General features: G+C 32.2%; 2 protein-coding genes across 2 annotated transcripts; one reads left to right on the forward strand and one right to left on the reverse strand.

Annotated features, from left to right (window-relative positions):
• Window positions 1-1661: 1661 nt before the first annotated feature.
• LON1 (lon protease 1) lies at window positions 1662-13026 on the forward strand. The gene is made up of 20 exons (XM_028081040.2): window positions 1662-2116; window positions 3120-3185; window positions 3371-3562; window positions 3670-3735; window positions 3918-3959; window positions 4059-4181; window positions 5780-5878; window positions 6097-6162; window positions 6305-6391; window positions 7120-7159; window positions 7555-7726; window positions 8043-8167; window positions 8661-8791; window positions 8894-8998; window positions 9226-9339; window positions 9495-9662; window positions 9803-9904; window positions 10098-10331; window positions 11657-12157; window positions 12509-13026. Exons 1-20 carry the CDS (start codon window positions 1841-1843, stop codon window positions 12695-12697), a joined length of 2898 nt encoding a protein of 965 aa, XP_027936841.2. The 5' UTR covers window positions 1662-1840; the 3' UTR covers window positions 12698-13026.
• A 1766-nt stretch (window positions 13027-14792) lies between these two features.
• On the reverse strand, window positions 14793-17779 carry LOC114192542 (uncharacterized). The gene is made up of 5 exons (XM_028082293.2): window positions 17592-17779; window positions 17144-17302; window positions 16757-16930; window positions 15592-15698; window positions 14793-15112 (listed from the first exon to the last, which is right to left on the reverse strand). The coding sequence occupies exons 1-5, from the start codon at window positions 17727-17729 to the stop codon at window positions 14902-14904; spliced, it is 789 nt and encodes a 262-aa protein (XP_027938094.2). The 5' UTR covers window positions 17730-17779; the 3' UTR covers window positions 14793-14901.
• Between the last annotated feature and the right edge of the window lie 267 nt (window positions 17780-18046).

Below are 18046 nucleotides of genomic sequence, written 5' to 3' on the forward strand. Positions count from 1 at the left end.
GACGATCGGGGTACTTGTCTAAAATGCTCTGATGCTTAAGTCAGTTCAGGTCCGATCGGGGTGTAGCAATTAATGTTGTAATAAATGCGAGTAAAAAGTCCTTACCAACTTACTCCCATTTATAGTTTTTGGTATAAGTCTGTGATTATGGTTTTTTTAATCATGGCCCAATTGTTTTTTAAACTTGATTACTGACTTGTATTACTTTAATTAAATTTTTGACTTACTGATTCAGTTTTGGTGCATCTGCCCGACCGAAGGACTGTGCATCTTGGCGGTTGTCTCCATAGATGTAGTGACAAAATTCAACTAGAATGAATGCGAAAATCGTTCGGTCGCAAGTTTCCTTAAAGCACTCCAAAAATATTGTCACATCAACAACCCAAAAAAAGGTTCACCTATAGCGAGCAACCTGCGACCGCTTGTTCTTGGGTCGCCTGACCAACGGTCTGGCGATAAACCATACAGTATATCAAAGTTAAAACATAAATTGATATGAAAAATTTACAGAAACAACGAACAAAATTGTAAAAATCCTCATTGAATTTGCTATTTTTCCTTTCCACAATGTTCTCATAGTATTTGAAGTGTAATAACAATTTGTTACCTCTAATTTACAATTTTTCACCGTTAACTTCAAGTAAAATAAAGTAAAAATACATGAAGTGTAATAACGGCTTCAAGAACGCTCTCATCATTGTATTAGTTCTTCCTATTCATCAAATGTTTCGTAACAATTATCATAGGTTAATTTTCGTTTTGATGTAGCATTATCTATTTTCTTCGATCATGTCCAATATAAACCTTTCTCGATGACATATTTCTTGATGCATCATTTGAAATTCTCGATTATTATTTGTTCACTTCAACACCCTTATTTTAATATATTTTTTGATTCCATGTCTTGATTTCCTTTAGTTTTTCACATCTTCTCTTATTTACATCACACGTAATTCATTTCTATATATCTTTATCTCGATATCTTCTTTCGAAATCCCCATTTTAATACCCTCAACATTAACTTTATTATTTTAAATTATTATTTTTTGAAACTCAAAGTATTTTAAATACATAAAAAAAACTCTGCAAAGCATTAGTCTCACTCTCTGTATGAACATTGCGGATGAGCCTATTCGAGTAAATATATCTCCTTCAGGTTTATTAGGATTTTTTTCTTAATTTTAGGTTTATAAAAAAAAATTTAAATATGATTTTATGCTTCAATCAGATGAAAATGAAAATTAGTTCATTTTTAAAATTATGATCAAATTTAGTCTTTTAATTTTAGAATTGTACAAATTTAATTTTTTTAATATAATTTTATTAAATTTATTTAACATATATTTTATAATAATTTATTAAATAACATTGAAATATCAATATAATATATATTACGTATATAGGCTCAAAAATATTAAAAACATATTAAAAAAAATTAAATAACATACGAGCATTGCAATTTAAATAATATTGATAAGAGATTAATTTTAAATATTACAGAACTACTTTTTATCTAATAATTCGAAGATGAAGAATTTATTTTACACATAACAGGATTCTTAACCCACCTTTGTCAACTGAGGATCAAACTGTTCTTGTACTGCAAGAAAAAGGTTATTTTCGTAAATATGTCAGACGAGGGTTTATGAAGGGCTTTAACAAAGGTGGATGAAAGAACACAACTCAGCCCTCGTCGTTTTCAGCAGCATCAATGGCGGTCTCGTTTTGCGCAGTGTAAAATCCCATTTTGTCAGCTAAACCTTATCTAACCTAGCTAGGGCATGAACTGACCTTCAATTTTCAAAGCCCCATTCCTTCATTCATCCCATTAACGAAGCCAATGTTGAAGCTCATTTCGTCCTCGCGCATCCACAGGCTGCACCCCACGGTGCTTCGTCCCGCGCACGATTCTGCTTCGCCGTTGCTCAGAGTGCTCGGTTCTCTCGGCGGGTTAAGCCGTAGAAACACCGACGTTGGAGGCAGGTATTTTTTCTGTTCCGATTCCGGTGACGGCTCTGATCAAGTAGTTGACGCTGGAGTCAAAGCGGCCGAGGAGTCCCAGTCAAAGGGCTCCGCCATCGTTCCCACATATCCCAGACCCGAGGATTATCTCACTGTTAGTTTCTGATTGTAGTTACTGCTATTATTAGTTGCTCAATTGTTTCAATTTCTCCCAAAATCTGTTGCGAAATTTAACAATTCGCATGCGGTTAAAATGTCAAGTTAGGGATATATCTTGATTCGTATTTCATTTTTTCTTTCTCTGTTAGTGTGTACAAAGAAATTTATCCACCTAGGGCCTTATTTTACTCCTAGGATGTTTTTGGATAAACTTTTTTACGAATACAGGAGGAGGAGAAGAAGAAAAGCAATAAAATAAAATAAACTTCTTTACAATTTACTAGTTATACTTTGTTTATGTATGAACTAATTTGGAGAAACCTTGTGATATAAATTTCTTTCTTTTTTACTAGTGCATAAACTAATTTTAGCTTATAAAGAAGTTTGTATATTTTTTTCTTATTTTCAACTTCTAGAAGTTCTTATAGAAAAAGATAATCTAAAGAGGCGTTTAGCATGATTTTGTAATTTGTGAAGTTTATCAAAAGTTGCTAGTTGACCATTGTCACAAGTCTGAGCTGAATAATTGTTTCAAGTGTCTGTGCAGTAGTTATTTTATTTATTGAGCTACTGGAGTCTTTTCCCTTCAGCTAATATATGTTAAGATCATTAGGGTTTTCTGTTCCTCATTTCTTCAATACGAGCTTGTTGGAAAATTTGTCTCTTCTTGGATTGGAGGGTGACTTTTTTATTAATCATTGGGGAGGTTTTGGGAGGATTTAAATTCAATGTTTGTGTGTTGACTGCTTGAAAGTCCTACTGTTCTTGTTATGCTACTTCATGTCAAGGCTATTCCAGTAATTTTTGAGGTGCATTACAGTGCTGCCACACCCTATTATGGAAATAAAGCAATGACTGTATCAACATTTTCCTGTGTTATTTAATTTTTATATGTTTGTTAAAACAAAACATTGGGAGCTTGTGAATGAAGTCTCTGTCAGTTTTCTTGATAACTCAAGATTCTGAATATTCGTGTTTTCTCTTTATCTTTGGAACAGGTTTTGGCATTACCATTGATCCACAGACCGCTTTTCCCAGGATTTTACATGCCAATATTTGTTAAGGTATGGTGAGTTTCTAGAATGACGAGTAAATTATGTTTCATTTCTCATGACATGCTTATGGGCGAATCATAAGCGATTTGTTATCAATGATCAGTGCTTGTATGGTGAGGATTTGATTGAATGTAACTTGAAAAGGGAACGTGTGGTTATCCAGTTTTTAATGAGTATTTTTATAATGCTTCTAGGATCCCAAATTATTGGCTGCTTTACAAGAAAGTCGAGAACGACAGGCCCCTTATGCTGGTGCTTTCCTCCTTAAGGATGAGCCAGAGGCTGATCCTAGTGTAGTGTCTAGCTCCGACACAGATAAAAATGTATATGATTTAAAAGGAAAAGAGTTATTTAACCGTCTTCATGAAGTTGGGACTCTTGCTCAGGTATGTGATTTAGTCAGTATCTGGCTTAGTTTTTTTATGCCTTCAGTAGCTTGTATAACTTTATTAAGTACCTCACATTCTTTTACTATTCCCCTTTTGAATTACAGATTTCAAGTATCCATGGGGATCAGGTGATCCTGATTGGTCACCGGCGTCTACGCATAACAGAGATGGTTAGTTGAACATGCTGAAATTAATAAAGATCAGTGTTTAATTATGTTATTGTGCCAGTATAACATATATGAGTTTTATTATTCACTGTGGTTCTGGTTTATGATAATGATTTTTGTGTATGTAATATGTAGCTAAAGTATTTTGATGTTTATTTTGAACTGAAACCTTATCTGTTCTGCAGGTTAGTGAGGATCCTCTAACTGTAAAAGTTGATCATCTCAAGGTATGTCTTTGTCTACTGTTTTCCTCATTTTTTTCTGTTAAACTGACACATTTCTATCAAATTATCTATTCTCTTATCAGGTTTTACATGGTGGTGCAGGATAAAACTTATAATAAAGATGATGATATTATTAAGGCCACATCTTTTGAGGTTATATCAACCCTAAGAGATGTTCTTAAAACAAGTTCCCTTTGGAGAGATCATGTTCAGACTTACACTAAGGTTTGGACCCTTCTCTTTAAGTGTTTATTGGAACATGGAATTGGAGGACATGATTAGAGTTGTGCTATGCCTAGGTTTGGTTGCATTAGTTTTTTAGAAATTTTGGAAGTTGACACACACACTGTGTCTGTGTGGAAACTCTCCAATGGATTGGCTCTACATTGCTTGCAAACTACCCTAATATTCTTCCTAGGTTTAGTTGTTTCATTCTTCTATTGTCCAAAAAAAAGCCTTGTCAAATATGAAAGAATAGTTAATGTCAATCTTTGTGATAATCTTACCACCAATGAAATTGTAGATTGAGAAAGAAGAAATTTAAAGGATTATCAAGAGCAGTTAATATTAGGTAAAGAGGGGGTAATTTATTATTATTTAAATTTCTAACAGCCATGCTTTAGATATCTTGATAATGAACCGTCACACATCTTGATAAGTGATAACAATGAATCTTAGTTTGATGAAGTTTTCCTTTACTTTTAAACTAAGTTTCTTGCAATTCTCTTATAGAATGATTCCTTGTGGGATTTATAGATTATTGGCATTTTTTCTTTCTATTCAACTCTCAGTATATCACCACATACACTGATATTATTTTCATATGTTGTGATATATTACAGTAATGTTATACAAAACAAAAGGCACGAACCTTTACTTGTACTAATACTAGATCATAATCCTAACTGAGTAAACAAATTGTGAAATTTAAGGAAATAGGAAACTACTTAGTCTTAGAAATACTAAATTTACGTAAGATAGAATAAAGATGCTATTGAATATTATATATGTGAATGCAAGAACACATTTTTACTCTGAACATCAAATTCAATCATAATGCGTTTCTATATTTAATGAATTAAAATTTTTCTTTAAAGCAGTGATGCTTTGCAAGGCTGTGTTTGTTTTACCATTGAAACAGATAACAAGTCCAATGAAACTTGATTCATGGATTCAATTGAATGTGCTTTTCAATGTGTTAACTAAGGTGATATGAGCATAGGGTAACCCAAAGGTGATTTGAACGAGGGTAAAATATACTGCATTCTGGTGATATGAGCATGCTAGTCGTACTTGTATTGTGGTTGAGGTTTTATAATAAATATTAGCCCTTAGCCCTGTTTCCCAGGAAACTGCTATGGTTGTCGTGGTTAATAATTTTTGTTCAATTTAACGTGCTCAATTAAAGACATAAATATTGTCAATGAAAGTCTATTATATGTATAATGTTTGAGCTGCTTGTTTTTGTATTGGTTATCTGGACTTGGAGTAAAAAACTGAATTCTTTAATTTAGTGATAGTTTCATTTTTCTCAGTTATTGTATTTCTCTTGTTATTTGCTGATTAAGAAGATCCCTGATGTTTGTCTTTTCATTACTGTATGACAATTATTTGTTTACATACTGACAAGCTATTAATTATGTTGTTAATTTTCAAAAAACATACTGATTGTGTCATTATTCTTCCCATATACACATCAATGCATTTCTCAAAACAATTGCTACCGAAGTACTTATATTGTGGTTGTTACAAATAAACTATCGGATTGCAGTTCAATACTTTATATTGTCATTATTATATTGACTTTTGCTTAAGTTGTGCAGCATATAGGTGATTTTACTTATCCAAGGCTTGCAGATTTTGGTGCTGCAATATCTGGGGCAAATAAATTACAATGCCAACAAGTTCTTGAAGAGCTAGATGTGAGCACTTTACCTTTGGCACTGTCACTTAGAAACTCTGATTTGATGTAGTGAGACTATATTTTCCATTTTTGTGCTGTAATACGTTTTAATTTCTTAGGTAGAATCTCTTTGGAAATTCAATGGTCTCTATTAGTATTGAATTAACATATAAAGATGAACATATGGAAGACTGGAAATTTATAATTTTGAGATGAATTTATTGTGTTCCTGAACAGGTGTATAAACGATTAAAACTTACACTGGAGTTGGTAAAGAAAGAGATGGAAATCAGCAAGATTCAGGTAATCATGTCATCAGCTTCCTTGTATTGCACTGAACTTTTCATAATATATTAAGGCTTGTTTTTTTATTCACGTCTTAAGCTTCCTCGTATGTCTTGCACTTAGCTTTTCATAATTAAGGCTTGTTTTTTATTCTTGTCAGGAATCAATTGCAAAAGCAATTGAAGAAAAGATAAGTGGTGAGCAGCGTCGTTACTTGTTAAATGAGCAACTTAAGGCCATAAAGAAGGTACACGTCAATTATTCAATCATTTGTGTTAATCTCCCCGTCTGACACTCTTTGAATTATTTCTTTCTATACGTGACTTCAACAAATTAGCTAACCTGTATCTTATGCATGATCTCTTTCTGCTGCTGACTACTTCTAAATTCTGGTTCCATGTGCATCATTGTAGCTCATGAATTTATTGATAACAACCAGGCACTAGATGATTGGGTGTTGGCACTAATCTCTGAATTTTGCAGTCTGTCTTGTAGCCAATTTGTTTCTACTTTCTAACAGCAAGCAAAGCAATGATGTCGCTAAATGCTGATAAAAATGATTGACCTTATTTTAATGTCATTAACTTCATTCTTTGGAAGCTTGAATGATATATCATCACTGGACATATTTTCTTATGGATATGTCTTCTCATTAGACTTTATAGTTTATCCTGTCAAGTTTAGTTGTCAACCTTGGCATCTGATCCTACTTGTTGCATTTTACTTCATCCTATCATGAGTGAAATTATATGTATGGGAGGTGCTCATTTAGTCTTGTGATTATAAGCTCTTTTTATCATACTCCAGTAAGTTTCACAATCAATCATCTGAACAAGCTCTTATTTAGTAAGAGGTTTCTGAAATGTTCAATTAAGTTGTTTATCCAAATGCACCAAGGCAATGATATGTTTTACTGAATGCTCTACATTTCATATTGGTCTTAATTTTATTTTCTTTTAATATTCTTGTTTGCAGGAGTTGGGACTGGAGACTGACGACAAAACAGCCCTTACTGGTTGGTTCTGATCTATAATATCTAGTTTTAGTACAAGATAACATGCTTCTTTTGTATAACCTTTGTCATGGATATGCTGTGTGCATACAAGTAGGCTAGATCATTTAGCTTGTAGGACTTGCACTAGTTGGTTGAAGTCTGATTACTAAATTTCTAAAATCTTGACCTCTTTATGTTTTCATCCGTTTCCTTCAATTTTTTTGTGCAACACTATAGTGGGTCTAGGAATATTCTTTATAATTTTCTTTTCTTTTGTCTTTTGGTTGATGTTTCTTGTTCTCAGATTGAATTTGAGTTGCATAGCTTAAACTTGTTCACTCATGGAATATGTTTATTGGGGTGTACTATAGTGTTATTTGTTTTTACCATAACGTTTATTTGGATTTTTATTTCAGGTAAATTCAGGGAAAGGATTGAGCCGAAGAGAGAAAAATGCCCACCTCATATTTTACAAGTTATAGATGAAGAACTTGCGAAACTACAGTTGTTGGAGGCTAGTTCTAGTGAATTCAGTGTTACCCGTAACTACTTGGACTGGTTGACTGCACTGCCTTGGGGTGAATACAGGTATCCTTGCGTGGAATTTCATTCTTATTGTTCTTGCTAGGGTAATTTAATTTATTTGAGATTTCTTTGTTTACCTCATATAGACACCACACATTACCATTTATGTGGGACAGATATGTTTGTCAGCTTAAATTGAGGACAGCTGCCAAATAAGGGCTTGAAAAGGCCCTTAGGTGACAAATACATGCATAGCCAATTAAGGGCGTTGTTCATTTGGATGAGCTAGCGTTTTTATTTTCTTAAAACTTTCATTGTTTTGTTAACGCCAAACTATTTCAAGTTTCATGAACTTTAATCAGTTAATTTCTCATTTCAGTGATGAGAACTTTGATGTTACTCGGGCACAAAAGATTCTTGATGAAGACCATTATGGATTAACTGATGTGAAGGAAAGGATACTGGAATTCATAGCCGTTGGGAAATTAAGAGGAACTTCACAAGGTAATCATGTTCAATGTAATAATGTATGCTGAATCCTCAATGTAATCATGTTTCATGAGGGCACTAAGATGAGGAAGGGTGTAAAGTTCTGGGACGAAATTCATACTTTAACCTGAATACTCTATTCCATTATTTTTCAGAATTCGAATGGGTGAGTTGCTTTAATTAGGTAGTATTAAATTTCTGTAAATGATATATCTTCATAATAATTATATATATATGAAGTATTTTATAGCAGGGCAACCATGCTATGCAGTATGATATTATTTGTTTTAACTAATATAGATTTTCTAAGAAATTTTAGTAATTTTGGCTTTTATATTGGTAAAAAGTTGCCCTTTTATCTATTCGGTTTTGATTATTGTTAGAATGGTTTTAAGATATTGACTGTAGCATGCTAATAACACATTTGTTTGAAGTTGAGACTTTGGCCTTTAAATCTTTGCTTGTTCAAAAAGTGGGACGTGGTTCGTGATCTTTGTGATATATGCAGGGAAAATTATTTGTCTTTCTGGTCCACCTGGAGTGGGCAAAACAAGTATTGGTCGTTCAATTGCACGTGCCTTGAACCGTAAGTTCTTCCGATTTTCTGTAGGAGGATTAGCTGACGTGGCTGAAATCAAGGTTGCTAAAGTCTCTGTTTCCCTATTGCAATTGAATTATATAAACAAGTTCATTAGCAACATATGATGTGATCTTCTGAATACTCAATGTTGTATTTTACAGGGTCATCGTCGAACCTATATCGGTGCAATGCCAGGGAAGATGGTACAATGCCTTAAAAACGTGGGCACAGCCAACCCCCTTGTTTTGATCGATGAGATTGACAAAGTAATACATCTCTAAATGGTTAAATATTTTTAGCTGAGTAATATTATTAATTTATTTTCTGATTTCCTGTTATATTCTGTGTTGGTATGAGCTCTACTGACCCTAATAAATATAATGTGCGCATTTCAGTTTCCCTAAATTTACTATGGTTTGTAATCTTGTAAATCTTTAATGAGAATGCTGATTTAAGTATTAATTATTGTTTTCTGTTTCTGTTCAATTGTTAGTTGGGCAGGGGACATGCTGGTGATCCAGCAAGTGCTTTGTTAGAGCTTTTGGATCCAGAGCAGAATGCTAATTTTCTGGACCACTATCTTGATGTTCCCATTGATCTATCGAAGGTATTTTATTTGACAATCTAAATCCTTAATAGTGAGGTTGTGGTATAGTCAGCATTTGTGCATGGATTATTCATTGTGTTCATTGCTGGTTGGTTGTTCTTAGAATGGGCTTGAGTTTACTGATACTTATGAATGCGTTGGAAATCTCACTGCAGGTTCTTTTTGTTTGCACTGCAAACGTTGTGGAAATGATACCCAATCCTCTGTTGGATAGAATGGAGGTTGTTGCTATTGCTGGGTATATTACTGATGAGAAAATGCACATTGCTAGAGATTATCTGGAGAAAAGCACTCGAGAAGCTTGTGGAATAAAGCCTGAACAGGTATTTATCTTTTTTGTTCCGTCTCCTTCATAAAATGGGATATTGAAGGTCTTAACATAGTGTTATTACAAGCATAATAATGCCAACGTTTATTGCCTTTCATTCCGCAAAATGTTGACTTAACAAACTCTTTGCTTCAGGTGGAAGTGACTGATGCTGCTCTTCTTTCCCTAATCGAAAATTACTGCCGAGAAGCTGGGGTCAGAAACCTTCAAAAGCACATAGAGAAAATTTACCGAAAGGTCTCTTTAATTTTATTTTTTTAGTGGTAAAAACTTAGTCACTGACACTACACTATATTGTTTGCGTGGTTGAAATGACCAACGCTCATGATTTGTTTTGAATTTTTACTGAACGAGATCATCACTAAATCTGAATTTGAATTTATAAATGCTTCAGTTATCTGTTACCAGAAATGTTCTGCTTGTGTGACAGATAGCATTACAACTTGTGAGACAAGGAGAAACTGTTGATGCTACCATTCGTAGTGCTCAGAGTATGGAACCAATGAAAGACAAAGTAGACTCCGATGAATTGGGTGTAGATACAGTTCAAAAGGAGAACTCTGAGTTGGTAGAGGGTAGTGATACTGAAAAAGTGGGTGAAACTTGTGATGACGTTGACAAGGTGCAAATAGGTCTATCATCTGATCAATCGCAAATTCTTGAGGTAGTTTAACTCTCAGTCAATTTCTCGCTTCTATAAAGAGTGATATTTTTTTTTTTTTATTTATAAGAACTATTTGCATTCATTTTTGTCTTTTACCAGTGTACAACCTTGTAGTTTGGTACAAAAGTTTTTTACTGGTAAAAGCCATCTGCACAAACTTTGTAGTTTGATTTTTTTCCTTGGAAACCTGATAAATATTTTTGTTGCTCAGTATAGTCACAGATTGACTTTTCATATATATATATATATATATATATATATATATATATATATATATATATATATATGCATGCATACATATACACACATGTATGCTTACACACACACACATATATATATATATATATACACATGTGTATGCGCACACACACACACACACAAATATACAAGTTTATGTATGTACATATGTGCATACATATAAACACACACAAGCGCCCACACACAATGAGAAGGGATCAAGTTACTCTTAAGAATTATTGATCATCCTCACCTTTTTTTTCTTTTATTTAATGATTGTAATAGGTGACTTTATTTTAAACCATTAGGTTAACCCTATGTTTGTTGCAAGGAAGGAAAATGAAAGAAAGCGTGAGGGGAAAAAAGAGAGATGAAATAAAGTGAAAAAATTTGCTTATTCTTTAAGCAGAAAATGACATGAAAATAAAGGATAGATGTCATTTAAGAACAATGAGGAGGGATTAAGTTACTCTTAGAATTATTGATCATCTTAACCTTTTATTTTCTTTTATTTACTGATTATAATAGGTGACTTTATTTTAACCATTAGGTGAACCCTATTTTTGTTGCAAGGAAGGAAAATGAAAGAAAGCTTGAGGAAAAAAAGAGATGAAATAAAGTGAAAAAATTTGCTTATTCTTTAAGGAGAAAGTGATATGAAAATAAAGGATAGATGTCATTTAAAAAATAATAAATAAATTAAAATTAAATAATTGTACAATTAAAAAGTTACTCGTGCATTTATTATGGAAAGAGATGAGAGAGATAATTTTGAAAATTATAAGTTTTATATACACTTTCCACTATTTTCTCCTTGTATCTAAGAGGAAAATAAAGCATGTAAGACCCAATGGAAATTGACATTTCTTTACCAAACAAGGGAAATGCTTTCTTTCTACTCATTTTCCAGCACCAGACACTTTTCACACTACACTTTTCCTTCAAACGAACAGAATCTAAAAGAAAGTGAAGGAAGATGAAGAGTGACTCTCTTAAAGTTACTCTAGGCGTAACATGATAACTCTCTCTCTTTTATTATGTATATATGGATCTCTAATTACTTTTATATATGTATCTTAATTTTGCAGGTTGCGAAAGAAAGTGAGGAAGACAAGGAAATTGAAAAGGTATTGGTTGATGAATCAAATTTAACTGACTTTGTAGGCAAGCCTGTCTTCCATGCTGATCGCATCTATGATCAGACACCTATTGGTGTTGTGATGGGTCTTGCCTGGACTTCAATGGGGGGTTCCACACTGTATATAGAAACTACCTTTGTCGAGGAAGGGGAGGGAAAAGGAGCACTGCACCTCACTGGTCAATTGGGAGACGTGATGAAAGAAAGTGCTCAGATAGCTCATACAGTTGCCAGAGCAATACTACTGGAAAAAGAACCAGAAAATCGTTTCTTTGCAAATTCAAAACTACACCTCCATGTCCCTGTAGGAGCTACACCAAAGGACGGACCAAGTGCTGGTTGCACAATGATCACTTCTCTGTTGTCCCTTGCCATGAAGAAGCTTGTGAAGAAGGATCTAGCAATGACTGGTGAAGTGACACTAACAGGGAAAATTCTTCCCATTGGCGGGGTATGTTGAGAAATACCTTCTATTACAATATTATTGTTCGTAACTTGTAGATGCAGAAACTTCTGGGAATCTTTAGATGCTATTGGTTTTCAAGTTATGTCATTTTTTTGTTTTGTGAAGGTTGTTATATTTATTTCAATAACTAAAGTAGTGTATCCTAGATGAGTTGCCCCTTCCTTTCAGTATCTATTCGCCTACTAAATTACTTGAAGTTCAAAAAACGAGTCCTCTAGTAATGGTTGCCCAGCCAACTGATTATTCATCAGCAGCTACCCCCTCAATGTTTTCTGCTGTGAATTCTTTTCTGTACATTCTGTGTCTGAAACTCCTGTAATGCTGTTAAAATTGCAGGTTAAAGAGAAAACAATAGCCGCAAGAAGGAGTGAAGTTAAGACTATTATATTGCCTTCGGCTAACAGGAGAGATTTTGACGAGCTAGCTCCTAATGTGAAAGAAGGTCTTGATGTTCATTTTGTTGATGACTACATGCAGATATTTGATTTGGCTTTTGGTGATGAGCAATCTCAGAATATAAAGTAAGTCACTAATGCCCTGTAGTATCTTGAGATGAACCAGTTCTTTGTGGAGCTGGGAACCAGCTGAATTTTGTACTATATTAATTTAGTACCAATTGCTTTTGGTGTTTCATTCATCTATTGGGCATTCCAATGTAATAACATGTATATTTATATTTGAGGGGATGGCTGTTTTTTTTGAGGCATGGCCAGGGAGTGTTTACGTTCGAGGGAGAATATTCCAATATTGACAATAACACAACTTATCCAGTTAAAATTCATTTTTGATACACACTTAAAGGATAGGTTGAAGAGTAGTCTGCTTAATAACTGAATGTACGTGTCTTTTTGTTCTCTCTCTCTCTCTCTCTCTCTCTCTCTATATATATATATATATATATATATATATATATATATATATATATCTGTGTGTTGGTGTGAATTAATAAACGAAACTAGGTTTAGAGTTACCAACCCAAATACACACGTATATAAACATACTGCATGGCTAGGTATGTGCAGAAGAAGGGTGTCAGGAATACATTCCTTGTTCTTTGAAGACAATGCAATATACGGGTCAGGACTGATTCGTCTGTCTCATGCTTGTCATTTTATCATTATTAAGAAAAACTCAAATCTGTTGCAGAGTCAATTTAAGGGGCGAAGGCCTTAACGTCTCTTTGAAGAATTAAGCCGAGGATACCCTCAAGACTCTGTACAAGACTTAACGCATCTTTTAATAGTTTTTAAAATTTCAAACGAAGTTTTGAAAACTTCATACCTATAAGGGCTGTAGCTTACCAAATTGTTCAAGCTAAAACAAGAAGGGTCATTTTTAAAAGGTAATAGCATTTATAATAGAATAGGAAATAACAAGATAATACTCTAGAGGTTTATTTGATCTCATTTTTTTCTTCAATGATAATAGTTTAATATATATTATATGTGTGTGCGCGTGTGTTATATAAGTTTTACACACAACAAATTATCTAAAGGTTTTCTTTATCCTTGAACTAATTCGATCATGTTATATATTTTTTGTTACTTATACTTAACTTCAACTTGCTTTAATTTATTTTATCGATCATATAGGTAACACCATTTGAGATTCGGGACCTTTGCAGATTTGTTTATTTATAGAGTTGAGTGTCTTGGTTATTTTCTTTTCTATATTTGATCTTGCTTATGAAGCCTTCTGGTGGAAAGAAATTAAATCTCACCCTGTCGTTTTTTGATGGTGATTTACTCACATGGAGATGTCCATTTTACCTTAGAAATGGAGAGGATTTGACACCATAAGTAACTCTTATCAATTCATCATTACAACTGTTTAGAAGTACAACGTTCGGCAAAACGAATACAATTATAAAGTATGATTTGAATAGAATTATTTTGACTTTATCGATGTTAACAGGTTGTCTTTTTCTTCCTCAATTTTCTTCGTGACTTCTTCTATGGGACATTTCTGTTTTCCATCATATTCTGAGAGGAAGAAAAAGATGATAAGAAGGTAACACGTTGGGCTACTTATTCTTCAAAGTTCATTTTATAAAAGATTTCTTATGATTTGAAAAATTTGTTTCAAAAATCTTATTTCAAAAATTCTGCTCCAGAATGTATTACATATATTATTCCAAAAATTTTATTTTGAAAAATTAGTTCTGAAAAATTTATTCGTATTTTAGAAAGCTCGATCTAGAATATATATTATATATTTCATAAATATTATTTTGGAAATTCTATAATAAAAAATTCTGTTTTTAAAATCTTGTCCTAAAGAATTATGTTTTAGAAACTCTCAAAAATTTGTTGAGATTTTCAAAAAAAATAATTTTATAGTCACCATTGTGAATGGTATAATGATAATTTTAAAAATCGTAAGAAAAAAAAGCTGACAAGTTAGTTAACAAGTATGATTTTTATTCATTCAGAAAAAAAGGTGACTTAATTACAAATTATGGTAGGAATATTTTTTAGCCCAGTTATGCAAAAAGATTAAAAAAAATGTGATTAAATAATAGTGATTATTTTATTTCATGGGTGTATCTTTTTTAGTATTCTTTTAGTTGTTGAGCTAAGTAGGCTAGATGTGTATATGATGATAATATAAAATTAATAAATGAAAAAGAAATGCACCCTTTTTTTTTACTAAATGGCAAGAAAATTTAGAAAGATGAAAAAGTTTTTCATCGAAAAATATGAAGCATGGAGAATTACAAAAGCACATGTTCAGAGGCTAAGGGAGTAGGGGTAGACAATGTGATGCAGATCATGAGCAATAGAAAATTGAGTGGTTCCTTCATCTAAATGCAAATTAAAATAAGCAGAATGTGAACTTGGAAAACTTCTTCTGCTTAATTCTAGCAATCGCTTATCGCTTTGCAATAGCTTCATGTAGTGTTGGTCAAGAACTCCAGCTGGAAATTCAAGATAGTGCCTCCTGAAAATCAATGTTTATCACCACCATAGACTAGTTCGAATTATAACTGTGGTTAAAAATAAAAAATTAAATATATTTTTAGTCTTCCGTTGATATTTATCCGTTAAAAACTTTGATATATTTGAATTTTTAAACTTAAAAAATAAATAAATAAATATAGTTATTTTGAGTATTACAAATCCATTTATTTTTTAAGTTTTAAATTTGAGAACCAGATTGTATCAAAGTATCTTACAGTCACGAATTTTAATTGTGTTAAAATTTAAAGACTAAAATATATTTAATTCAAAATCAAACGTGCATTTTTATAATTATAACTAAATAAAAAAAATTCAGTTTTAATTAAAATCTGAAAACATGCTCTCAAAATTATTTTTTAACTTTAAAAAGATGGACCAAATCTGTGAGCAGAAGATATAATTTTGAATTGAACATAGGAATAAAAAGAAAAAAAAAATGCAGAAAGACTGAAAAGATACCTGTATTGTGAAGCTTGACCATTGGTGAAGTCATTGGATATGGTCCACATTGTATGTTTTTTGGGCTTTGGTTCAATTTCCCGAAAGAATGATGGAATTTTGTCTAACTGTAAGGGAAATAGTTTTATGGACATAAGATTCATCGTTAAGCTATTTTAATCACTAAAACGGTTAGGTCAAGAAATCCATTTGAAAAAATAATAAAATAACCAACCTAATTATGTTTGTTTATGTTTATAATGTCAGGTTTTACATAGGGGATTTCACTGGGAGATCGAGATATGAACTTAACCACATAAGACACTGGAATCACTCTCAATCCAAAATCTTAAGCCAATGAGTTTATGAGTCTTTATTCTTATATAGTGCTCTACTTTCGTAGATTTAGACTCACACTTGGATTCCTAACATATAATTTTTAAATTATAACCCCTGTTTTTTAAATTACAGTATATTATCTTAGGTTTAACTTAATATTCTTTTACTGACGATTTTAAACAATGTTTCGTTCTAATTACCAACAAAAAAATGACTGCTTTTGAAATACAATGACGATATATTTCTTGTATGTATAAACATTCTACACTTAATTATACTTTTAAATATTGTACTGATTCAAATAAAATAATGGAAGAAGGAATGAAATTGTTGACTGATCCTGAATGATGATTGGATTTACTTGGACTCATTATCCATTGAGCTTGCTTTGTGGTTATTTTAATGTGCATACTTTTTGTGGTAGATATTATCAATTTAAATATTTAATTTATGAATAATAAATGAAGAGCTCAAGTGGCAACGTGACATTGCAATTGCATCTTTTATTTATCTTGGCCCACTTTCCACTTCTTTACTTTCCTACCCTATTATTTTATTATCCATTTCATAATAATTAAGATCAACATCTTATCAATTAACATTTTAAATCAAATTGTATATGTAAACCTTCAATCTATAGTTTTTCTCTTTCCACATTTTCTTCTTTTGAAATATTACTAAAAGAAAAAGAAAAAAAAATGTTGTTTGACACTATTTGATAATTTGTACAAAGATAAAAGTTAATTTTTATATTTAAAAAAAAGAAAAAAGAAATAATAATAATAAATAATGTCAAATAATAATAAGAAAAAAAATAGTGTCAAAATAGTGTCCAAAGGAAAAATACCTCGATTTCCAAAACTCCAGGTGAGTGTTCCTCGATAACAGCTCGAATGGCTGAAATATTCTGATACTGTATTTCAATTTTGTACTTCAAACCATCGTGTAATATCTCCCACATCAACTTTTGTCTTGCGTAATAACACTTTGCTACCAATTCATAAGGATATTTAGCCTCAATCTGCATCATAAAATTCATATACATCATTCTATTTATAGTTTTTATTTAAACTTCTAAACTGCACTTCAAAATTTTTGCAGGTGCTGTTAAATTACTCATCCCAAGTGAATTTTGAATTGAAGGGTCAGTGATTACAGAAAACAATTTTGTATCTGCATTAATTCAACATTCTACATTTGAGCTACAAGTATTATATGATAATTAATTACGTACCATAAAGTACCCGATTCTGAGCATGTTCATTGGAAACTGCACAGCCTTCAGTTTCTCAACCTTGTTTGCTGCTGCAACTTCACTTGGTTGCATCATTTCAGGAGTCAAAGTGAATTTCAACCCAAGAGGTGGTGGAAGCTCGGAAAATTCTTTCAGGGCCTGTACACAAAATAAGAAAAAACGTAGTTGGAAAAGTTATGAATTCGATTTTTCTCATTAATATTTAAAAATAATAAAGTTCATTCGATGAATTTGAAAAATAAACAGAATAGAAGAGGTGGTGAATTCAACTCTCTGATGACACTCGATAAAAACAAAAAAAAAGTGCATAACCATGGAGATTCTGTGCAAAATAAAAAAGAAAATGGAAAAATGCAATGTGGGTGGAGGTAGAGAAATTGAATATACTACTGATATCATAGTTTGCATGCATGAGAAAAAATAATACCCTTTTAGATGCAGTTTGTGCATCATCATCCTGAAGGTATGAAAAGTACAAAAACTGATTCTCTGAAGAGTTATAATTATATGAAGTGATAGCAATGTGTTGATAAACACTGTCACTGGAAGCAGTGCTATGTGCCATTGAAGATACTGCAAGCTCAATCTGCAGAGGAGTCTGAGTTTTGTGTGGAAAGCTTGTTCACGATTGAAGTTATGTTACTCCTTATATATTATGTCGTGTAGGCTGTGTTCCTCACTTTTAATTAGTGTTTATCTTTAAAGTCTGAACAAAGTGGACTAAGAACTTTATTGACGAGAAAAAAGTAATTACCGGATTAATTTATCTTAAGTAGAAGCTTCCTAAAATGGGTTTACTTCATTTCAATTTTTCAATTTTCCTTTTTTACATTATTCATAAGTGTATTAAATCGTATAAGTTTATATACGATTCGTGGTGTT

Source organism: Vigna unguiculata, chromosome 7 (assembly GCF_037176805.1).
Source record: "Vigna unguiculata cultivar grain cowpea cultivar isolate G323 ecotype 2 chromosome 7, ASM3717680v1, whole genome shotgun sequence".
Lineage (NCBI taxonomy): Eukaryota > Viridiplantae > Streptophyta > Magnoliopsida > Fabales > Fabaceae > Vigna > Vigna unguiculata.

What these genes read in the sequence shown, in the direction of transcription:
- LON1 (XM_028081040.2), top strand. Translation starts at nt 1,841, where the DNA reads ATGTTGAAGCTCATTTCGTCCTCGCGCATCCACAGGCTGCACCCCACG. An exon ending in AAGTTGGGACTCTTGCTCAG is followed by an intron (nt 3,563 to 3,669) that starts GTATGTGATTTA and finishes TTTGAATTACAG; the next exon opens with ATTTCAAGTATCCATGGGGA. An exon ending in AAATTCTTCCCATTGGCGGG is followed by an intron (nt 12,158 to 12,508) that starts GTATGTTGAGAA and finishes TTAAAATTGCAG; the next exon opens with GTTAAAGAGAAAACAATAGC.
- LOC114192542 (XM_028082293.2), bottom strand. Translation starts at nt 17,729, where the DNA reads ATGGCACATAGCACTGCTTCCAGTGACAGTGTTTATCAACACATTGCT. An exon ending in CACAAACTGCATCTAAAAGG is followed by an intron (nt 17,303 to 17,591) that starts GTATTATTTTTT and finishes TTTTGTGTACAG; the next exon opens with GCCCTGAAAGAATTTTCCGA. An exon ending in GGTCAAGCTTCACAATACAG is followed by an intron (nt 15,113 to 15,591) that starts GTATCTTTTCAG and finishes ATTGATTTTCAG; the next exon opens with GAGGCACTATCTTGAATTTC.